General features: G+C 37.0%; 1 protein-coding gene across 1 annotated transcript in view; it reads right to left on the bottom strand.

The window, feature by feature from the left end:
• Positions 1-1327: 1327 nt before the first annotated feature.
• GRIK2 (glutamate ionotropic receptor kainate type subunit 2) overlaps positions 1328-10440 on the bottom strand; it is a 601587-nt gene continuing 592474 nt past the window's right edge. The window contains exon 16 of the mRNA XM_077811691.1: positions 1328-1492. Coding sequence (XP_077667817.1) covers positions 1328-1492 — 165 coding nt within the window. The remainder of the gene's footprint in view (positions 1493-10440) is intronic.

Raw genomic sequence — 10440 nt, 5'->3', positions numbered from 1 at the left:
TTCATTACAGTATGTTATCAGCCTAGTGGAAACCAGGAGTGTAGCATGGTAAGCAGTGCTGGTAGTGCACTTAGCTTTATTATCTAACTTGAAAATATTTCTCTTCTAAGATTCCTTTTTCTTGATAAAAATAGTTTTCACCAAACGTTGGTGATGCACACGCACTACCATTCATGCTTGGCATCACACCCCCGACCAGAACGCATGTTCTTATTTTGTTGATAAAAAGTATTACAAAAATTTCCATACAAAAACTATTTTCATAGAAATCTTGCATTTCCACAAATAAACCTGAACATTTTTTTGAAAAAAAACTGCTCAAGAATTTTGTTCATTTAACACTGTGACCGTATTGATAAATGCAGTCCTCTTTAAAGTTCTCCACATTCACTTCTTTTAGGTGACCAATCCCCTTTTCACTATTAGCGAGAATTGCACAGGCTCCATTGAGTTCAATTAGTAGCAGTATCAAGGGTTTCACAACTCTTTTTGGCTAAAATACAGGCCTTCTATGTGCCAAATACACTTTATTTTTCTCTTTTACAATTAAAGAACAAAGTAATTGCTTACAGCTAAAGATTGTAAGATACATTTCTTTGTCAATTTTATGTCATCAAAAATTGGGTCAACTTTATGGTTTTCACACATCAAAATTCCAGCCCAAGTAAATTAAAAGGAAATTATTACTGCCTTTTTTACTGACATTTTTTTATTTTGATCATTGACACAGACACAGTCCAAAAGCAGGTTAGCATCCCCATTTTTATCCTATTCATGAGATTCAGATTTCCTTTGCTTTAAAACTCCTCCCATCCAGTAAGCTCATATCGCCTCTGCAGCTGGCAGTTACAGTTTGTAGATATAGGCCAGCAAATAGTAACTCTTCTATGCTTGAAAGTTCTCAAGAACGTACTCTGTTTTGAGACATTACTGTTTGAAGACTCCTTCGGTGGTTAGTTACTATGTCAGACGTTTATTCTCCACCACCTGGCAACAGTTGAACTTCAAAAGGAACCTGCAATTTCTCACTAAGACTGCATTTGAAATCAGCCACAAAACTCACATGAAACATTCATTCATTCATAATGGTGGAACCCATGACAAACAGTGTAACCCCTGCATAACTTGGTTGATCCATGACGCTTGTGATTCGAGTCTGGCCATTGCAACTGCTTAGATCATTGAGTCTCTAGTTCATAGACACAGCGGCATGAGGTAACTCATTTTATTTTGCACAGGTTGCATATTTCCACAGGAAACATTCTCGCAAAGTTGTTTGAAAAAAAAAAGACGACAGTTTGTGCTTGGGGTATTTGGCCTCCCAGCTCTATGCCATGGTTTCTTTACCTGGCAACCTTCTGTCATTAAACGTGTGCATGTTGATAACTTCTTCTGTTTTCACAATAACAGGGGCCTGTGGTTTGTGTTTTAACCGACGTTGACACTTCAGAGACATCCTCAGCTCCTCTACCATGGCACTACAGAAGGACCTCTATAGGGGGAAATTTAAGGATGAGGAGAAGAAGAAGAAGGAAGAAAGAAAAAAAAAAAACAGTTGTAAGAAAATAAAGTTGCAATGTCTAGAAGCAGATTCACTCTTTTGGAACAGCCTTGTCAGTTTGCCATGTTTCAGCCTGCAGCTCATAACAAATTGCTGTCTTTTAAATATGCATCACATAATAATTAAAATGACTTATCAAGCTGTGATGGCTCATTGAAAATTTCACCTTGTCTCTACAATTATTTATCTGCCAACTAGTGTCTCGTGATGCACATTATATGTAAAGAGATTTCAGACAGATGCTCTGTTAGCATAGTTTAGCCTTACAGGTTAAAGTTTCAATGTACATGGTCACTAAATACTCTGCAAATCTCCCTGCTTTATATTTTCAAAATAATGTATTTCAGTCCTATAAAATCTGAGTTGCTGCTTTTCAGAAACTTATAAATGTTTTGTGTAAAGTTAGCTTAAATTAACTTTAAATTAAATTTAAATAAGGCAGAACTTGAGGTCAACAGTCATGTCTGAAGTTAAATGGAAAACAAATACCCAATATCTTATTTTGCATCTCTTTAGCTTCAAATCTGCAATAGTCAGAAGAGCTGTTGTTCACAGAAGAATATTGTTCAGAGAAGAGGATTTGCAAGTAAAATAGTAGATTTAGTTTGAAACTGAGGTGCATAAACTCCTGAGAACAACCTGTTAGGTAGACATTTACTGCATGTTCCCCGTATGGGCTGGATCGTCAGAACCTTACTTATCTGTACAAAGAAGTAAGGCAACATAAGGCCCTCCTTACACACTTGCTCAGCAGCGTTCAGACTTTGATCACAGCTGCTTGACCAATACTGCATTATGTGCAGGGAGGAAAGTGAAGATGGGAGGACTTTGGGTCTGAACTCTTCTCCTTCCCCACCCCTGCTACACTCTCAAGATCCAATAGTTCAGTCACATTGTGGGGAGTAAACTGTCCCATGAAGATGGGTGAAGTAACTTACTCCTCCTGAGAGCAAGGGGCCAGTGTGAGAGAAATTATGACTCTCTGAGCTCAGCAACATACTGCCCCTCATTCAAGACAGATTGTCAAATTACAATCTAGCCCTTTGTGGAGGTCATGCGAGGTCACGTGAAACCCAGGTGGGACAAACCCTCCTAAAACAGATTCTTGAATTGCGTTAAGCAACTCCTAACCAGTATCTACTTTTATGTGATTAGTGATAGGTCAGCAGTGAATATTCACCTTGTTCACTTTTTCCTAGCCTCAGGGTTCTTGTTTGATTTGTAAATAACTCACTCTACATGAGTTCACAAGTTCTAAATGAAGCCTTACAATTCCTTTGAAATTTGGTTATTACTGTTGACTCTCAGTGCAGCAAGAGGGAAGTGTGCAGAACAGACCTAGATTAGAAATGGTCCAAGCAGAGATGGGCTGAGCTGTGTCCTTGGCTTTTGTTTTATTCCAGTGCCATAACAAGCTCATCAGAATAAAAAAATATATATTAACAAGTGAGCACAAATGAAAATATCTTTTCAAAATAAACCCAGGCCACGAAGTGGTAATAATTCAAGGAGCAATGATACGCTCCAACTTAAGCATATGTCTACTGTAAGGTTTACTTTTTCCTATTAAGAACAATTTTCTCCAAAAAATAGTGGTTGGTAGTACCCATGCACTACAATGTATTCTTGGGATTACACTTGTGACAGGAATCCTTGCTCTTATCTTCTGGATACAATTTATTACTACAATATTTTATGCACATGTTTTGTAAATTAGTGAATTTAGTGCTTGAGAAAGATATAAAGCCTTGGATACAAAAGGGGGATTTTCAATGGGAAACAGGGAGTTAAACGTCCAATTCCCAATGAAAGTCTAGAAAAGGTGGGCATTTAACTCCCACTTGTGCCTTGGAAAATCTACCCCAAAGCCCTCTCTTTATTCAAGAAAAAAGTAGTAACAGTGCAGTCTGACTCATCTGTCCCACCACCATGTTCCAGCCTTGTCCACGGAAGGAACATGTCCAAGGAAAATTCATGCTTCAGTTTAAGAGCTCACCTAAAATTTTCAAAATGGACCTAAGTGACTTAAGAGCCAAGTTCCTATTTTCAAAAGTGACTTAGACAATTAGGAGCCTAAGTCTTATTGAAAGCCAATGGCATATAGTCTCTGAAGTGTTTAAATCACTTCTGAAAATAAGTATTAGTCTCCTACATCACTTTTGAAAATTTTATCGCTTAGTTTCTCTGGTAAGATGCTGAACAAGAGCTCTGAAAAGATTGGGGCTTTTATGGAATAGACTTCTGTCCCTCTACAGCTGGATTGAAACCACGAACTCACTGAGCACAGGTTACTAAAAATTTGGCAGAAAGTACCAACATTCAGTCACTATCACTGAATAGGATTCCAAAGGTGGCCAAGAGGTGAAAAGATGAACATTCTCATTGCCAATATCGTGGCACATCGCATTCTGAAAACAATATGAATTGGTGTTACAATGTCTTTGTTTTTGTCTTTTGCAAAAAGCAGCTAGGGTGTACTGGTGAAGTTGAACTTATGTTCTTAGAAATATTACATTTCTATTAGGGCTGTCAAGTGATTAAAAAAATTGATTGTGATTAATCATACTGTTAAGCAATAGAATACCAATTATTTAAATATTTTGGATGTTTTCTACATTTTCAAATATATTGATTTCAATTACAACACAGAATACAAAATGTACAGTGTTCCCTTTATGTTTATTTTTGATTAAAAGTATTTGCACTGTAAAAATGAAAAGTAGTATTTTTCAATTCACCTAATACAAGTACTGTAGTGCAATCTCTTTATCTTGAAAGTTGAATTTACAAATGTAAAATTATGTACCAAAAACCCTGCATTCAAAATAAAACAATGTAAAACTTTAGAGCCTGCAAGTCCACTCACTCCTACTTCTTGTTCAGCCAATCACTCAGACAAATCACTCAGCTGCCCGCTTCTTCTCACCTGAAAGTGAAAACAGGCGTTCTCATGGTACTGTTGTAGCCGGCGTCGCAAGATATTTACGTGCCAAATGCTAAAGATTCATATGTCCCTTCATGCTTCAACCACCATTCCAGGGGACAAGTGTCCATGCTGATGAGGGATTCTGCTCGATAACAATCCAAAGGAGTGTGGACCGACGCATGTTCATTTTCATCATCTGAGACAGATGCCACCAGCAGAAGGTTGATTTTCTTTTTTGGTGGTTCGGGTTCTGTAGTTTCCACATTGGAGCGTTGCTTTTTTAAGACTTCTGAAAGCATGCTTACATCTCGTTCCTCTTAGATTTTGGAAGGCACTTCAGATTCTTAAACCTTGAGTCAAGTGCTGTAGCTAGCTTTAGAAGTCTCACATTGGTAACTTCTTTGCATTTTGTCAACTCTGCAGTGAAAGTGTTCTTAAAATGAACATGTGCTGGGTCATCATCCGAGACTGCTACTACACAAAATATATGGCAGAATGAAGGTAAAACAGAGCAGGGGACATACAATTCTCCCCCAAGGAGTTCAATCACAAATGTAATTAACACATTATTTTTTTAATGAGCGTCATCAGCATGGAAGATTGTCCTCTGGAATGGTGGCCAAAGCATGAAGGGGTAAACGAATGTTTAGAATATCTGGCACATAAATACCTTGCAATGCAGACTACAAAAGTGCCATGAAAATGCATGTTCTCACTTTCTGGTGCCATTGTAAATAAGAGGAGGGCAGCATTATCTCCTGTAAATGAAAATAAATGTGTTTGTCTTAGCAATTGGCTGAACAAGAAGTAGAACTGAGTGTATTTGTAGGCTCTGCAGTTTTTCATTGTTTTGTTTTTGAGGGCAGTTATGTAACCAAAAAAAAAAAATCTATATTTGTAAGTTGCACTTTCATAACAAAGAGATTGCACTACGGTACCTGTATGAGGTGAATTGAAAACTACTTTCCTTTGTTTATCATTTTTACAGTGCAAATGATTGTAATCAAAAATAATATATACTTTGATTTCAATTACAACACAGAATACAATATATATTAAAATGTAGACAAACATCCAAAATATTTACTAAATTTCAATTGGTATTCTATTATTTAACAGTGTGATTAAAATGGCAATGAATTGTAATTACTTTTTTTTTTAGTTAATCGCGTGAGTTAACTGTGATTAATCGACAGCCCTAATTTCTACAATTGAATGTTTCCATCTGAAATGCTTTTAAAATATTGTTTGAGATGGCAATGATATATGTTGACCTCTCCCATTCCTACAACTAACCTCCTCATCCTGTTTCTTAATATACCGTGCTGTAAACCTCTAATATCTGTTGTCACACATACTTAGTGTACCAAATACTCACCAAAACCCAGATCTCAAGAAAAAGGGCCAACACATAAGACTCTAGGGCTTACTCCTAAATCTCAATATTTGTTAAAATGAGCTCCATAAAATGAAGATCATTTTAAAGTCTGACAGTTTTATGATGCAGATAATAAATTGGTCATGTCAATAATTACATTTAATCTAAGAGAATACATAGTATATACAAGTTTCTCCTGCCCTGAACTTTCAAATTAGTTTGTCTAAGTTCATGCAAACTTATTCCCATATGTTGTACTTAAAAGAGTTAAACATTATATTCACTGAAACGTAGAGCATTAACTTTTTAAAGCATTAACTTTTTTATGACAGCTATATATTAAACATATTATGTGCCTGAAAATAATAAGAAGTTGCACTCCCAGAAAGTACTCTTTTTGTGACCAATCATTAAGAGAAACAGACACATTCTTCTTGTAAATTTAATTCTTTGCTAAAAGCATCTTTATAATTGATTCTCCACTTCAGGCTATATAAAAGTTCACAACTTGCACCTTTGATTTTCTTTGGTTGCAAAGTGGGTTCGAGGAAAAGAGGAAGAGGCCATTTTCCTATGTTGTGCAAAGTAACGTGCAGAACGTTTTACAAAGGATTACTCTCTGTTTGGCATTTCTTTAATTAAAAATTCTACCCTTATCCCTCTTAACTCCCACCAACTCATATTTTTCTGCCTACAGAAAATTCATGTTTTTTTTTTTTTTTCAAAGAACTGTACATTGTTAGGTTACACCTTTGGGAGCAGTAACACATGGAGTAAGAAAGAAGCTATACACTGCTTTTTGTAATTGGTAGATTACACTATTTTCTGAGAGAATTTTAGAAGATGTAATCAAATGTTTTTCCCAATTTCAAATGTTTTTTCAAATTATATTATTGTTAGAAAATCTCCAAAGTTTGGCAAGATTGCAAGATGTATTTTAGAAATGCTTCTCCAGCTTGAAGATGAGCTCTTTGAATACATCCTGAACAATTTTTCAAAGATAATAACCTTTTGCCCCTTACTTACCTTCTGGACCTCAGGCATGTTACAAAAACATCCACAATTATTGAATTTTGGCTACCTGTAAGCCGTCTTGCTAAATGTAACCATAAGTAAATGTTGCCTGAAAGTCATTTTAGAGAGAATCAGATAGCAGATGATTTGAAAAAAAGTTTAAAATTCTACACACATTCTCAGAGTTAAATGTAGTTACTATAGCAAAATTAATAATCAATATATAACATTGGGTGGGAAAGTACTGCATTTATAGTCAGAAGGTTAAAGTGTTCAAAATAAAGTTTTAATCAGCATTAGCGTTGTATGTCCTTCAGCCTCTGACACAAAGGGACTTTGCCAGAGCTCAGCTCCTTATGAAGTGTAAAGAATTAAGCTGTATCTACTTCACCCCATGTCACAGCTGCCAGCTCATATGGTTTCAGTATAATCATTTCTTACCATTGTTTACAATCTATGCAGACAGTCTGTGCCCATTCTGGAGCCTGAAATAATGTGGGTTTGCATACCCACAAGCATGAATACCAATGTTGGACAGTTTTTAATACAGTTTTCTTATATTGCTATATATCACGTGTAGAGGAAAAGAAATTAGAAACCACATTAATACTCCTCAGACCCAACATTATGAATCACTATAAATTTTGCTTCTAATGACTGTAAAAAGAGCAATAATTATTGCACCCATAAATATCAAAGCATGAGAGCACGAAGTCAATGCAGAAAATATACGCTTTAGATCAAGAAAAACAAATGGAAATAATGAACAAACCACCAGTACAAACATTGCCTGGAAACAAAATATTATGAAAAAAAGACAGAAATGGTATAGCTGTGTCTCAAATTCTGAATTAAACCAGCATTATTCTTTTTCTATTATTATTAAAGAAAAAGACTCAATGATTTGCTCTTTTATAAATCTGTCTCCTTTCTTCTTTGATGGAGTTAGTGTAAAATTGACTGTCGAAATCCAGTATGAAATGACAAGATTTACTCAGAAGTTCATTACCTCCAGCCTTGCATGTCAGATATTATTTGAAGCCTTGTTAAAATTTCTTAAAGCAGTAATGGCAGTAATCCTGCAGCTTATATCAGATGTTATGGGTCAATGTTCTAACATCTACTAGGACATATCAATCAAACTGGTTTTCATCTTGTAGAAGTTGGCTGAGAGTGGATTCATAGCCCTGCCCTGAGCCTCCTTTCTAATCAGTTTCTGCTTCCATATGCCACTTCCCCAAGGATTTTGAATGATGTATAGTGAGGACCTGTCATTCCAGTCTCTTATATGCAAAGACAAACACAAATCCTAGAAAAAATGTTTCCACAGGACAGATGCAATTACAGACATTGCAGCAACTAATGGAATATAAGAAACAAACTTATGAGGATGGGGTAGAAAGAGGGAAAATAAATTGCACTTTGAACCATTTCACTTTCAATTTATATTTAAAAACATATCTGCACCAATCATATTTTTAGAATGCTAGCAACCAATATACATTTGGACAAGAAGAGTTGACTTAAGGTCATATGTTCTCTAAAAATCGTGCATTAAAAATGGCATATTGTTATACAGAATTTTCCACTGTATACATTCTTGGTCCAGTGCAAGTGTAGCGTTCAAGTATTCTGCAAGCTAAGTATGAGAGCAATTAACTGCAGTATTCACAAATACACTTTCTATTTAAGGATAGCCAGCTCTTTTGCCAGATCATGGATCAGGATCTGAATTAAGTAGTTAGTTAGGATTTCAAATCAAAATCAGTGGGAGGTTTGAGCAGAGACTGAAAACAAAACAAGGCAAATGTAAAACGATCTGAGTCCATACGTTTCTTGTGGTGGTTGAGAAAGCTTTTCCTTCACCATAGTATTCATGAAGTCCTGACCAGTAGAATTATTCCAAGTGATAGACAGCTTGGTGGAGCTGGGGGAGGCGTCACTTTGAAACAGAGTTGAATGTTGATTGTGATAAAGAACTTTCTATCTATCTTGTGGAGAAAATCAATCAGAATCTGACTTGATTTCCCTCTCCCATAGTAACAAAACTATGCTGGGGATGACTAATACAACATCTTCTCTGCCTACAAGTTTCAACGAGTTGTGCTCACTGAGATTCTAGAGGTGCTGGATGAGTTTAGGCCCATGACCTACAAGATGATCCTTTTCCACTCATTACTGGTAAAATCAAGCAGAGCAATAGACCACTCTATCATAGATAGTTATTGTGTCCTAATGGGAGGGCAAGGTGCAACTTCCCTCAAATCGACAGAGTTTATGGTCATGTTCAATGAACTATTGCTTGATGACAACAATCTAGGCAGCTACTCTCCAGTCTCTAACCTTCCTTTTCTGGCATTGGTAAGTGTGAAACTTGCGGTGAAGTCTTCCGACTTCTTGGACCCCATTCAATCTGGTTTCCAACCTGTGTACGGCATGGAGACTGCATTAGTTCCCCTGGTTGATATCATCCTCCTAGCGATGCACAAACGTTTTTCATTGATGATTGCGTTTAGATCTATCAGCAGACTTTGATAGCACTGACCATGAGGTTTGCTAACTCACCTGTGGACCTAAGTTGGGGTGGATGGGATTGTACTTGTGTGGTTCCATTCTTCCTTCTCAGAGAGATCCCAGAGGATGGTACAGGGCAATTGATCATCAGCCCCGAGGGTTCTCTCTCATGCGGAAGTCCACAAGGTTTCATTCTGTCATCCTTCCTCTCAACATGTATGTGAGGCCACTGGGGGGAGATAATGAGACAATTTGGGCTGCAATGCCATCAATCTTAGATGACATACAGCCCTACATCTCTGTTTTGTCAAACCAGGATGGTGCAGGCTTTTGCACTTCCAGTGTCTGGCTGAAATAGGGGTGTGATTGAAGTTCAATGCAGAGAAGATAGCTGTTATAGTGGAAAAATAAAGGGAAGCATTTAGAAGATTGCCCTCATTATTGTAGGTTCTGTTCAACCTTGACAGTGAGATTTGCAGTCTCAGGGTTCTTCCAGTTTCCTGAGTGATCCTGTGTTTCCAGTGGCCAGGATTGTCATTTCTCTTTTGTGCTTGGGTAGATAGTGACAACAGTTTCTACCTGATGCAGACCTTGTCACAGTTATCCAGATCTTTGTGTCCTCCAGTCTGGATTATTGCAATCCATTCTATATGGGACTACTACTGTGGACAAGTCAGAAACTAAAGTAAGTGCAGAATGCTGCTGAATGCTTATTAGATGATCTTAGCAATATTGGAGCATATTACAGCAGGCCAGGCACAGAGCTGATGCTAAGCAGATATATAACAAAAAACACAGAACTGGCTGTATGCTTCAATGTGCAATTCAAAGTATTATTTTAATTTAGAGGTGCTATATGGCTATGGTTCTTGCTACATAAGAGCTTCCCTGTCTTCCTACAGGGCCTGATCCTAGCTGTACTGAAGTCAGGCAGCTAGCTGAGATCTTTTGCAATCAGCTCTTAGATTTGAAAGTCTGGTCACTCAGGGTTTATCATTCTTGATCATGGTTCTGAATTCAGTTTGTCCAATGGAGCTCAGGTTACTT

The sequence above is a fragment of the Eretmochelys imbricata genome, chromosome 3 (assembly GCF_965152235.1).
Source record: "Eretmochelys imbricata isolate rEreImb1 chromosome 3, rEreImb1.hap1, whole genome shotgun sequence".
NCBI classification, from domain to species: domain Eukaryota; kingdom Metazoa; phylum Chordata; order Testudines; family Cheloniidae; genus Eretmochelys; species Eretmochelys imbricata.
The sequence above is the reverse complement of the archived record's forward strand: the minus strand, read 5'-3'. Positions and strand labels throughout refer to the sequence as shown.